The sequence below is a fragment of the Phoxinus phoxinus genome, assembly GCF_949152265.1.
Source record: "Phoxinus phoxinus genome assembly, chromosome: 22".
NCBI lineage: Eukaryota > Metazoa > Chordata > Actinopteri > Cypriniformes > Leuciscidae > Phoxinus > Phoxinus phoxinus.
Genome location: NC_136897.1, coordinates 12431734 through 12445871, shown reverse-complemented (window position 1 = coordinate 12445871; position 14138 = coordinate 12431734). Strand labels below are relative to the sequence as shown.

Sequence of the window (14138 nt, the reverse complement as noted above, 5' to 3'; positions counted from 1 at the left end):
CTTTATCTTTACTTCTCTCTTTCTACCTCCCTACCGTTCTGTATAATTCATGTCTGCTGCGTTTTATGGCATTAGTCCCAGCATATGCGTCACTGAGTGTTCCTTTACACACTCTCTCCATATCTATAATCCCTAATGTGCCATGTATCTTTAATGAACGTGGAGTGAGATCCTAGCGGTATGAAATCTTTAGTGAATGGCCAGCTGGCTGAGATGGATAAGATTGTCTGATAGCTTCATAATCTGTACATGGCCAAGCCAATTGCTCTTTAGGACTTTTCTAGGTTAATTGTTTTATAAACCTGAAACTCTTTGTAAAGGCCTGTTTACACCAAGGATGTTAACAATAACTATATGGTTCTGATTCTATGAGAATAGGGAAGTCCACACCACAACTATAATGATAACAACATGGAGGAACATCATTGGAATCACATTTAAAATATTTTTTTTTTCCAGCTGATAAATGAACAAAAATTTCACAGCCAATCAGAATCCACCTGACTTTGAAGAGCTTGGGAATTTAAAACGGCAGGCAACATAATTGCAGCCCACTAATAAACGTTATCGTCCACTGGTGTGGATGTTAATGTAGTTAGTTCAATCATGAACTACAGAACTGTCAGAATAATTTTAGCTTGTTAATGGATGACAATGTGTTTGGTCTTGGCCAACTAGATCTGTTATGCCAATAGATTCACAGACATGTTGCTGTGAGTGTGTAAGATATGCTGCTGCATGAATAGGCATGCATAAATCCCGTAGCAGATCGAGACGGGTGGAGCTGGGGGCGGTAGAGGGTTCAGATGAAATCTGATGGCCAGATTGCAGTGAACAATGAATTTTACTATTTAAATGTTGAGCAAGCATTTAAATAGTGGCATTTGGCTGCAGAATCAGCAGAGGCCAATCAGCTTGTGCCATAAAAGTAAATGATTGAAGATTGAATGTAAAGGACCTATCAGACATCTAGTATTCAATGTTTTAGTTATTTTTATAGTTATAATTCTTGTTGTGAGCGGGCTTGAAACATTGTGTAGTAGCATCGGTATAACTTGAGTGTGATTCACATTTAATTACCTGTCTAGGATCTTTTTGCACACTGATATCTTTTCCGTACTTGGTGCGGTCAGCTCAGCTCTCATGAAATATTAACAAAGCTCTCCTCAGATGTCAGTAAACACTCTCAACACCAACACAGACCTACTGAATTAACACTGAGCAGTCACAAAGGAACATAGTAGGCCCTCTGCCCCCTCCCCCTTGTTTTTTTCATTGAGTGGAATTTGAGGAGTCAAATTCCACTCAATATAAAACTAACCTCAGACCGTCACATCCTGACAGACAGAGTGAAAAAAGTGAGTTTAACACTGCATAACATGAATAATTGTTTCTGTGATAGTAGCGAGTAGAGGAAGTAGAGGAAGTTAGAGGAACCCCAAATTAAGTTCTCAATCTCAACTTGAAAATTGAGTGTGAGTTGATAAGCTTAACAAGCATTTGTGTGATATTCCGGGTGTGAAGTCAAAAAATAATGATGTGTTGTACGTTTCTGTATCAAAACCACTTTTCCTGTGAAGAAACAGCTTCGCTCAACATGAGTCAAGAGTTGTGGGAGGTTCCGGGCATGTATCATCAAGACAGAACATCTCCACTCCTTAATTCAGGGCTAGGGAGGTGTATAGTAACCAGGGAGAGGTGGAGAAAGGGGCTGTTCAGGGAATTTTTGCACACTAGAGACTCGGGGTAATAAATAATCATTCTAAAGAGGCCTCCATTTTATTCTACTCAGTAGCGAAGGACATTCCCATTGTCCTTTGTAATGGTGTATTTGTTCTCAGGTGACCCCTATGAGTTGAAACAGCATGAGCTACTACCTTGTTTTCAAGGACAAAACCACATGTTTGTTCTCTCTAGTTTAGAAGATAGCATCACTGTACTGTACATTTAAGTTTAGTTTATGCCACTAAATAAATGGCTAACATAAATGTATTTTTGTATAGTCTTTTGTCTAAATAAATATCAGATAAAATGCTTCAAACTGTAATCAATCAAATGCTTTAAAAGTTAATTTGCATCTTATAATGTATATGAAAAATAGATACTCATTTTGAGATTTATTAAAGTAACATTTTCAGTGTTATTAAATTGGGTAACAATTTATTTTAAGATGTACTTACTATAGAAATAACACTGTAAACTATGCATAATTAGTACAAGTTACTAACCCTAAACCAAACCCTAACCATAACTCTATAGTAAGTACGTTGTTAATTAATATTACTCAGTACTTATTTGAGTTAGTAAAATGTAACTGTCACCTTAAAATAAAGTGTAACCTTAAATTGTTAGTGTTTTTGTAAAATTTGGACAATTTAGAGATACATTTACAAAATCTTTCTTTTCAGCTAGTCATCAAATGGTACCGATATATATCTTGCAGCTCTATACAGTACATCTAGTTTCTGTTTCTTGTCTAGTGCAAGTCTAGCTATACTCCGACTCTTCATAAAGCAGTATCTTAATTCAGTCTCTACTTCTGTCAAACATTAACCAACCAGGTTGTCTTCCTGAGTTAAACGTGCTCTAGAATAGTGTAGTATTCTTTCAAATCTTTTTCAGTGATCCATCCAGTACCAGCCAGGTTTCCCTCAGGACATCTCAGACCGATGAAATATTAAACAACTGTCACATTGGCTCAGTTGTGCTCTACAAACTCAAGCATACCTACGATGAAGCAGCTTGCCTCCTTTCTGTGGAAGAAATGTCTCAATGTGCTTTATGAGAACCACAGACAACATGATGAACTTGCTTCCTTCTATTTGAAATGATGCGTTTCAAAAACCAGGAGGGTCGAATGTTGAAACTTAGTCCTCAGAATTCTGGTAAGATGTCAGAAACTCTGACTCTGTCTCCGATAACGCGCCACTTCCCGTTAAGTGCCTTAGCTAATGACTCAGACGAGAAACGTCTGACAATAACATGAATTGTTAGTGATAGTCCATCAAGCCACAGGCAGTCACACAGCTGCCCACATTCAGTCAAGTGCTCCATTCAGAAGGAATGACCTCTTTCATCTCAACTGGCCTAAAACAGAAGAGGGATTATGGGATAGATGACGACGTCTGAATATTTACATGAGACTGGAAACTGGACTTGCCCACTGTTCAGAGTCTCTCCTATCGCATCTCCTATCGCATATCTCTCAATCTATCGCATCGAACTGAATGGAGACACAAGGATGTAGCGAGCAGACAGACAGGGTTTGCTAATGCCTTGTCTCATCCTGTCTGTGTTAATCTAAGCACTTACTGCAAGTAACACCCGTGACCAAATGCCCATCATTTAGCTTTTAAAGCATGTAAGTAGAATAGTATGGACCATGACCATGTGCAGTATTGTGTCAGTAACACTGATTCACAGATTATTTGAGCTAAAACTGGACTGTTTAAATGCTCAAAACATTTATGCATTACAGATTACATCCAACAAACATGTATCTAGTAGTTCTTTAATACATTTTTTAGCTTTGAAAACTTGTCACAATACTTTGATTAGCATGCTAACCGTGTGCTTTACCTGCTAGACTGTTAGTATAGAAAAAGTGCATCTTCATTTTTTAACTTGACAAGTCATCTTAAAATATTGTCTTTTACAAACAACTTTTAAAGCCCATTCACTCCACAGACGATAATGATATAGCCTAAAGTTTTAATAATCAGCCTAATTCTATGAAAATAGGGAAGTCCACAGCTATTACAACAATGACATAGAGGAACAATTTTAGTTGTAATAGCTTTCAGAGCTAATTTTTTCTAGCAGGCGAACAATAAAATAATTGACAGCCAATCAGGATCGATCCACCCGTCTTGAAAGAGCTTAAGCATTTAAAGGGGCAGCTGACAAAAAACTGCAGCACATGCTTATAATCAACAGAACATTATTTTGCATTGGTGTGGATGCTGAAATAGTTGTCGTACTTTGTGTGAACGCCTTTTAAAAATCATGTCTCAAGATCATTTCATTTAGTTATTATTCCTTTACACTCTTGTGTACATTTTCATTGCAAGAACGTTTATGTGACACCCCCTAAAATACGTTTAGTCCTTAAGACCAATTAATTGACAAGTCGCTTTGAAAATGTGCTGTTTTGAAAATTTCTCATATCTGTATGTTGTTATCAATCATGAACATTCTGTTTTTTCTAGACATGCATGCATGTCATTTAATAGTGTTAATGGTTTAGCTTGAGGCTGAAAAAACTCAGCCTGTTCGTACACGCCTGGATACCTCACTGTGGTGTTACACATCAACTGCTTCCAGAGGAGTTTACCTACTGCTGCTTATTCATCGTGATAATGCATTTATCTCATAATTACTTTCCAAAATGGGCATTCTACTTTGCAGTAACAATGCTGTGCAACATGAGCAGAATATGCATTGTTTTGTTTGGCCACAAGAAGAACATTCAAGTTCAGTACCATACCAGTGAACTTTTGCATATTGAATATTTAACCCTTTTCCATTGTTTTCTTAAAAGTTGCCAGCCAGCACCAGAATTTTTGTATAATTTACACAAAACTTTCTAACCCCCAGAATATTTTGTTTTATGAATATGTAATCTTTTATCCTCTCTTGGAATACGCAGATATTTTTCTTCACTTGTTTTTAGATCCGAAGATGCTATAAAGTCTCCACTCTGACTTCAAACAACCGGAACTGGACAAATACTCTGATTCATTCTGAACTTCATACACTGTTTACTCATTGGCCAGAGGAGAACTGGCCCCCGACTGAGCCTGGGTTCTCCCAAGGTTTTTTTCTCCCTTCTGTCACCTGATGGAGTTTTGGTTCCTTGCCGCTGTTGCCTTACCTTCTGGCTTGCTTAGTTGGGGACATTCAATATTCAACAATATTATAGATCTGCCTTAAAGGTGGATGATGATGAAATTATTTTTTGTATTATTTTCATGTTATCACTGTGAAGCTGCTTTGATACAATCTGTATTGTAAAAAGCGCTATATAAATAAAGATGACTTGACTTGACTTGACTATAAAGACGAGTAGCAGCGCCCTCTACCATATTAAAGTAAAGTCAATTGGAGGGAAGCAATTCCCTCCAATTGTGTCACAAATGATGGAAAATCTTGTCAATGGCGGAGAAAGATATAAAGTTGGGCGCAGAGGCAATTTTAATAAAGTTTTGAGGAAGACAAATTTTCTGCAGAGGACCGTTCTATCACTGTAGACATCCAAAGGTCTAGAGCGAAACAAAAAGTGAAATGAATTGCCAAATGCACAATTATTATTTGTTAGGTTGAACGAAAATAATTTACTGTACTATAGATAGCACAACACACATTTCTGGTTAAAGGGATAGTTCACCTTTTTATTTTAATCAACCTCTTGTTACAAATCTGTATGCGTTTCTTTCTTCTGTTGAACACAAAATATCTATTTTGAAGAATGTTGGTGCAGACAGTTGACGTAGCCATTGCATTGCAAAGTCAATTGCTTACCAACATCTTTAAAATAATGTTTCTTTTGTGTTCAACAGAAGAAAGAAACTCATACAGGTTTGGAACAACTTGAGGGTTAGTAAGTGATGACAAAATTGTCATTTTTGGGTGAAATATCCCTTTAAGAAATACACAACAAGTTAGCTCTATGCTAAGCTAGTAAGCAAAGATGTTAGCTTGATACGTTGTGTGTGTTTAATTTGATCACTTTTAGTTTCAGTAATATAATGTAATATGTAATTTAAAAACCATTTATTTTGGGATACCTTGCATTAGCGATATCTTATTGTGCTGTAGGATGGAAGGAAACTTCTGACATTGGACAAAAACATTTTGATTTCAAAGTCTTTGTTCATAGTAGGCCTAATAATAGTCTTCTCTAATAGCTATCTAATATTCTGGAGGTAGGCAGCGGTAGTCATAAATAAATGTACATTATAATTTGTTCATTTGTGTTAATTTGACCTCCTATGATAACTGTATAATTGGATGTGCTGGTTGATGGATCTACATTTTGAGAGGCCTGTGTGTGCATTTCTTCTGGGGTTAAAGAAACCCGCGGGCCCGAGCCAGTGCAGACCACCTGCTCGCCCACTTGCTATCTCCAGCGGAAGCAAGCTGAGCGTCTGGGGAGATCTCAGACACAGCAGGCTCTCAGCAGTATGGGCTCAGCTGGTGACTACCAGGTCACAAAGTCATTAATAGTGTGTGTGTGTGTGTGTGGGTGGATTTGGATTTCTTACTACTGAATTAAAGCTATGAGGCATAGCAGCAGTATAATCTCTGGAGACTGACTCTGAATCCAAAATGGCTGCTTTTTGGCAGTAATTCAGATGTAAATATGGAAATGGCTCATTATGGTCACTGTAAAAATAAAGACTGAGTATACTGTGATTTTAGGGTGATGAACGTTCTATTCGTAGAAGAAACTTTTTAATTTTCCAAAAAGTAAACTAAAATAAAACCTGATTGTTATCAATCAGGAACATAACTGTTAGAAAGTTATTCGTATTCATGTTGGTTTCATCTGATTTTTTGCAAACTTTTACACCATTTTTAAGAAAAGTATTTATTTAATGACTCTAAAATTGTCATGTGGTGTAACCATCAAGTAAAAAGTAATGTTTTCTTTACCCCTTAATATCATGAATTATTAATAAATAAATAGAATTACGTTTTTGAGGAGTCGCACTACATTTGGCCCTTATTGACCTGTAGTCTTTTCTATGATGTCATTTCCAGATTTGTTTCTGCATGTTGGTTGCACCACATGAATTTTGTTATTTTGATTTGGTGGATAAAACCTCTTCAAATGTTAATAAGCAGTGAATCAATTTTGTAATAATAATATAAGTTTGTCAAACTACTTGGTAAGATTTCCTGTCAAGAATTTCATTGTTGTAACAAGATGTTTTTCCTCATGTTTATGTTAGGACAGTTATATCACCCTGACATTTTTGATTGGCTAATAATAAACCTACAATGAGGAAGTATTTCACATGAAAAAAAAACACAATTAGTATAACATAAGATTAAATATGATACCCACTTTAAAAATAAAAGGTAAAATTAATATGCATAAAATGTGAGTATTTTAACTACCGGTTAAAATAGGGACCCGAACTAACTATTTTAACTATATAAATATATACATTAATTTGAATTCAGATATTTAAAGACATGCTTATCTCTGTGTATTCAAATCATTGCATGTATGAATTGGATTTTAATGTACTTGGGAATCAATTAATATATAGGACAAATAAATCTTCAAATATCATGAGAGGTGTTAAAAGAGGTTGACTCTGAGAAGACCACACAAACCTGAGTCTTATCAGTGGCACTCCCTGTCTGTCCTGAGGGCTGGGCAGTGAGAAAGAGATTATGGTGACTGGCTGCACTGTCAGTACTCAGTATTGTTGTGTGAATGAGCAACATCAGCACATCTGATTCTGACATTCTTTAGCCATCAGGTCATGTGAAAGCGAGGCACAGGGAAATGTGAGGGATTGAGACAAACAAATAGCGATTTTTGTGTACATAACCCAAAAAGGATACAGTAGGGTTCTGTAAAAAATAAAGTTAATAAGTAACTTTAATTTAGCCATTTACTGTGATAGGGACCCGAATGGTCACAAGGAGAATCGCACCAAGTTGTAAACACGGGAGCGATGTTGGCGTCCAAAAAGGTGTTTATTACAAGCAGATGTGCAAATAAATATGATCAAGAGCAGAAATAAAACAGATTATCAATGAAACAGTCTAAAAACAGAACTGGTACTAAAACACCAACTCTCCTCTTCAACCATTGAGGCCAGTTTTAGTGCACTCAACCATAATCCGTCATCCAATCCTCCTTTCCTCTATATAGTGACGGCTTCCTTAAATACACACATTTTCCTGTTTACTAATTGGAGCATACCATTTTTTTTAAATGAACTCTTGCCTCACCATGATTAATTAATAAATAAATACACAAGATGATTTAGAACAATTAAACAAATACAAAATAAACGGGACCGATAAAACCTATTTTTACTGAAAAAAATATTTCAGTGAATAGTTTAAATGAGCACTTCCCTACAGTTTGTGCTTTCTTAAAGTCCATGCCAACTTAGCTAAATAATAGTAAACCTACATAAATATTATAAAATGCATAGGAACAGTAAGAACACAGTAAAAACCGTGGTGGAAGACAACTTTCACATTTTATTTATTTATTTTATTTTTTTCAAAAGAAGCCAATGCAACAAGATTTGCATGTCACCAAGCAACTGTTGTATAACCTGATGATCAGTTACCAGTATTGGTCGAAATTGTATATTTATTTGTGCATACTATTTTTCCACATGTTTACATAAAGTAAGCATTAGATTATGACAAATTTATCTTAAAGGAGCAGTAAGTGATGTCAATTTTTCAAGGAGTGAGTTCAGTCCCACATAAAATTAAAACCACAGTTTTTTTATTTATTTGGATTTGTTTTAAATTTGTTTTCATTTTAGAGCTGGTCGGTTTGATTCACTGAATTTTATTGAATTAAAAAAATGCTTTCAGTGTTCATATGATCAGTGTTGTATACTATTGTGTGTAGGCACGATTTTGTAAATATGTGCCAGTACATGACAGAAAGTCGTCATTGACAGGGTGTGAATAAGAGAAAGTGGGTGGGAGAGGTAGCACACCATGGACTGGTGTTGAATGTCACACCGGGATTAGAGTTTTGGGAATCAGCTCTGGGATGTGTCATATCCACAGCTCATTCTGACTCAAACACATTTCAGAAACGGCTAAGTCGACCGAGGCCCTGGGTCCGTTAAGGGATAGGTAGGTGGAGCAGGTCGGGTGGGGGTGGGGGTGAGTGATCAGTCTGAAGGGCGTGTGATATGTAGCTCGGTTTTTTCAGTGCGAAATTGAATGTACAGTAATAAACCTTTACTCATTAACTAATCATCATCCCAACTGTGTGTGAAGTCCAAAGTAGAGACAACAGTACATGCCTCATATGAGCTCAAAAACAGCAGTGAATCAATGGTTCATAAATCATTCCCCCCTCAGCAGATAGCACACTAGATGTAGATAATATTGTGGGTGGCTGCTTAATACCTCAAGTCAAAAGAGCACTCGATGTCTAGATATTCCCTCACACAGGTTGTTCCTTTAGTATAAATCTGTAGGATTTTTTCATTTATTTTTTGGGTGTGTCACTATAGTTGTGTGATTGACCTCACCCTTTAAAACAGACCTTGTATCTGCATGCAAGTATGCACTAGTAAGACTTACTAAGTGTAATCGTTTGGTCCATGACCATAATCAGAAAGGTGCAGAGCTTATTTTAAACTAATCTGTCATAATCTGTGGTTTTATAGCTTCTTTTTTTTGTGTGTGTGTGTGCAAATTACAGTATGGTGTATGAACATACCAAAATGGGTGTGTAAATGTGATTCTTGAGAACACCCACACCCAGTTTTCACACAGGCAATTGGTGTCATTCACCTGCAGGCCTGGCAGGAGTTGCTGCTTGTTGTGTTTTACGTGTTTTGACAAGCTTTTAACTTGGCTACACCCAGCTAGGTGTGTACGGACGCCATTGCAATAGCGAAGGGAGTTACCACTCACTGGACCCTTTATATGCAAAAACCTCTTTACAATTATGACTCTGAACGAAAACTAGTCGAATAAATACATTCTTAACTCTAAAGAACCGTTTCAGTGTAGTGTAGTAACACACAAAGGACTATTTATGTCTGCCTGAGGGATATTTTGGCACGAGTAAATGCTCACAGCAGTTGCAAACCAACAAACATCTGCTTAGAAATGTTGTTTGTGCTGTTCAAAGAAAAAGTTAGCCAAAAACTCTTCAGGGACACCACAGACTGGCACTTGCAGTCTTCGAGTGTGGACATGCAAGGCATCCAAAATATGTGTTCAATCTGTTCTCATGATGTTATGTTGAGTACGGCACATGTACATGAAACAGGCTTGTTGATCGTGATATTTTAGTGAGTCTAAAATGTTACTATCTTTCTTTTCATTGGTTTTTGATTGTAGGGTTGTAGTAGCCAGGCATTCCTGCTGTTTGAGGAATGATCGGATTAGTGCATTTTGAAAAGTTTATTGGATTGAATCCATCAAACCACTTCACTGTGCATTTAGGTGCTTGGTTAATACATAGTAATGTTTTAATTCATCTGTAGTACTATCATTATTGTGATTTTAAGAATTGCGATTTTAAGTATTGGGATTTGAAATTGGGATTTGTATTTTATTTTTTATCATTCAACTTTTCCCCATGGTCTAGAGTTAAAACACTTATACATGTCATTGATGGTGCAGGTCGTATATCCGTAGATGTCTCTCTGTCCACCGTTTTTCACATTGTCATGTCCACTAGTAAGAGATATGATGTCATGTAATACTCACTGACACAACACTAAGGATTTTTTTCTACTATTTTCTACAGTGGTAAAAGTTGTACTTGCCATGCCAAAAATTTCACTGGCCCCACCACAAAAAAAGTAATAAATAAATAAGATGAATAAAAGAGTCCTAGTTATTGTCCTTATTGTTTTTGATGCATAACCTTAATAAATAAGGATGTGACACCAACAAACTACTGGCCTAACTCAGTTAAGAGCAGTGAGTGATTTTTCTTTTCTTTGTCCTTTGTTGTTTGATTAATATTCAGACAAAAGCAGCAGGTTTAATAGGCTGCTGCACTGCACAGATCCAATACTGATACACATGCTGAGACCAGAATTTTTTTGACGTCATTTTCCGTTCAAGCGCAAGAAGACGTGAAATTCAGCTCAATTCAGCATTCGCACGCTGTCTGAGAAGCGGCTTTCTGGGTACGCGCTTCGGATGTGTGCGCACACAACTTCTTTACGCAGTCTTCCACGTCTTCTTGCGCTTGAATATTTAAATTGGCAAGGCTTAAAAACGTGCAAATCAGGCCATCGGGCAGTCCTTATAGGTAGATATGATCTGTCAGTGTTTTCATCTGTCTTTTGAGTGCATACAAGATGTGGCTTGAAGTGGAAAGCCAAGTGCTTTTTTTTTTTTTTTTTACTTCAAAACCGATATTTGCATATAATACAGACGTAGTAGATCAGATTATTTATTTCTGTTTTATGGAGACACATTTATGTGACCAAGTGTAAATTGAATGTTTAGGCCTATACCCAATTGGATAGCAATCAGATCAATAAAAATAAAAAGTCTAAATGTTTGATAAATGCTCTTCTTCTCCTCTGGAGTTCAAAGGTTTTGGTTAGACAGTCAGAATGTGCTATAATAGAGACCAAGAGAAATTGAGGATGTACTGTAGAGTACCTGAAGGAGGGTAGGAGAGAAATACTTGATAATGTATGAGGAGGAGTTTAAAAAAGCCAGGAGGGAGACAGTACAATGGCTGTGCAGATCAAACTAAAAGGAAAAAAAGTTATGGCAGGCAAATCCATTTTGTCTGTTCCTGGCTATTTTGAAAACAAGGTTTTATTGTTGCCTTGTTTTAAGTTATAAATGGATTTTAAGAAATAATACTGTTCCCATATTGTGCTTTTACTTGAAATGGATTTTGTAGTTGTGTGTTTAAATGTGTGAGAGTTGGAAAAAAGGGAGGGCTTTGTTGTGTAAATGTCGAAACATGCAGAGCCGGTTTTGTGAGGTTGTTGTGCTCACAGTCAAGCATTAGCTCACACGCCTTGTTTGAGAAGCCAAGGGTCAAAATCTACCGCTGGCATTCCCACGTCACTACGGACCTCCTCCCTCCCTGCTTCCCCCCTTCTCCCATGATCCTCTGCACCAGTTTCGATTGCCTGTGTTTGTTTGAACTTCTGGTTCTTATGGTGTTTTGTCCTGCTGATCAAGAACAGATTGCAGGATGACTTAATTACATTTTTAATGAGCTTCAGCTGCTTTAAAAAAAAATCGGTTTAATCCACGATTGTTTTTTTGTTTTACAGGTTTTACTTTTGGGGTGTTTGGTTTGAGTCCGGGAGGCCAAAATGGATATGAACTGTAAGTACATGTAATTATTACAATATTAAAACTCCACGTAATCCAATTATTATTTAAAAATTATGACTGATAACATGACTGGGGTTTAAAGACACTTGTCTTTGCAAAAGTCTCTGCAGACTTTGCACTATTGGATGAAAATGAAACTTTTGCAATAATGAAAATATTGAACTAAACTGAATTGACTTCAGCTGAATAATGACACTATTGTCTTCTGTAGAGCTGCTTTAGCAGAATTGAAATTTGTCTCATTTGATGAAGTTTGTATCACTAATTATTCATTACTATTATTTTCCTGTTTATTAATTTGAAGCTGCTTTGAAACAATATAGCCTACATTGTATAAAGCGCTATAGAAAGAAAGGTGACTTTATTTGACTTGATACCCACTAAATGGCCAGTATTAAAATCTACTTTTATTTACTATTTTATGTTAATAATAATAATAATAAAAATTAAAAAAGCTTAAAGGTAGGGTTGGCAATTTTCGTGTAAGCTAGAAATAGCAAGATAGCTTTGAAAGCATGAGATCCCTCCCTCCCTTCACAGTGTCTCCAAAGCCATGCCTTCAAAACACTTGAGCGCACGTGCACAGCAGAGTTTGCAAAGCAGCACATAGCATTACAATAAAAATAATGAATCTAAACAACTTAAAGAGCACTGACCTGTACCACCTGACTGCTGTAGATTAATTTCGGCTTTGAGTATCGCCGTTAAAATGCATACATTTGAGACACGAACAGCTCCGAGTATAACGTCACGGGTTTCCATCTCTTCAAAATTACACTAGTCATGGTGTGAACTCAGCGTAAGCTCATTATTTTGGTTCAGGAAGAACTGTAAAAGGCGGCTGCTGTTTCGGTTGTGGTACTCTGTGACTGACGTCTGTCTTACTCTGCATTGCATGAAACGTGCGATGTCTGCGCGAGCAGGTGCGCGCACGGAGGTATGAAAATATATACGTTGACAGGCAGGGAGGACATTGTATGCATCTGACCGAATGCAATGATTGGATGGGCATTTTATGCTCCTGCACCTTCCACAGATGATATATATATATATATATATATATATATATATACACACACACACATTTAGACTACTTAACTTGGTTGCTATCAGTATGTGAAGAGACTTTCAACCAACAAAACATTTTTCTGGAACAAATCTTCCCCTGCCTTTAAATAAATTGTTTTAAATGCTACAAGTGAATTTAGGCATCACAACATTATAATGTACAGTATAAAAATATACATTCATTTTGAGATTTGAAGCATACATTTAACTGTTTAAATTATTTAACTGATAAACTTAAAAATCTTTAAAATATGCCGATAACTCTTAGAGAGTCCGCCCACTAGGGGGATGGGCCAAAAGGAATTTGAATACAATATCAATGGTAACGTAATGTCTGTCAATGGTTTACACAGGATGAATACAGAGGGTGTATGTTTTTGACTGATACCCAATTTATGATGATTAATAAAATATGTGATGGGATAAAAAGCTAATTAAAAAAAGAGCACCAAGTGTCCCGATATGGGACAGTTAAGGGGTTAAAAACGAAATAAACATTGGAGTTTTGTGCCTTGTAATCCACGTTTATTAGCTTTGAGATCATCCATCCCCCTTTTTCCTATGTTCTATGATGCTTTGCACGATTATTGGAGTAACTTGAGAGGGTGTTTTTTATGGTTTTGACGAAACGGAGGTAATAGATCAACTCAAATCATGGTGTGTGTTTGTACCAGTGGCAGAGGCCCAAGGCATGGAGAAGGTCGCACAGTGGCAGCAGTCGCTTTACGGGACAGATTCAGGCATCCAATCAGGAGCCACTACGGTTCGCTCAGACAAAAATGGAACCGAGTACAGCAAGAAATTCACCTCCACTACCACAACCACAACCACAGGGAAACCTGCAGGTGAAAAACATATCATATACTGTATATCAAAATTATTTTATTATGTAGTAACTTTCCCATATCAGTTTACCAATTGCCTTTGCCAGGATCCACACAATGCAGATTTATTTCAGATTATTTCCCTCCAAAAATAAGCATAGAAAATGCAAAAATGTAGTTTAGTTTATAATTCTT

The 14138-nt window shown here is 36.7% G+C and overlaps 1 protein-coding gene across 1 annotated transcript in view; it reads left to right on the top strand.

Moving 5' to 3' along the window:
- jupa (junction plakoglobin a) overlaps nt 1-14138 on the top strand; it is a 29114-nt gene that overhangs the window by 3025 nt on the left and 11951 nt on the right. Inside the window, exons 3-4 of the mRNA XM_079597191.1 lie at nt 11988-12042; nt 13794-13964. Of these exons, the coding sequence (XP_079453317.1) occupies nt 12030-12042; nt 13794-13964 (184 nt within the window). The 5' untranslated portion in view covers nt 11988-12029. The remainder of the gene's footprint in view (nt 1-11987; nt 12043-13793; nt 13965-14138) is intronic.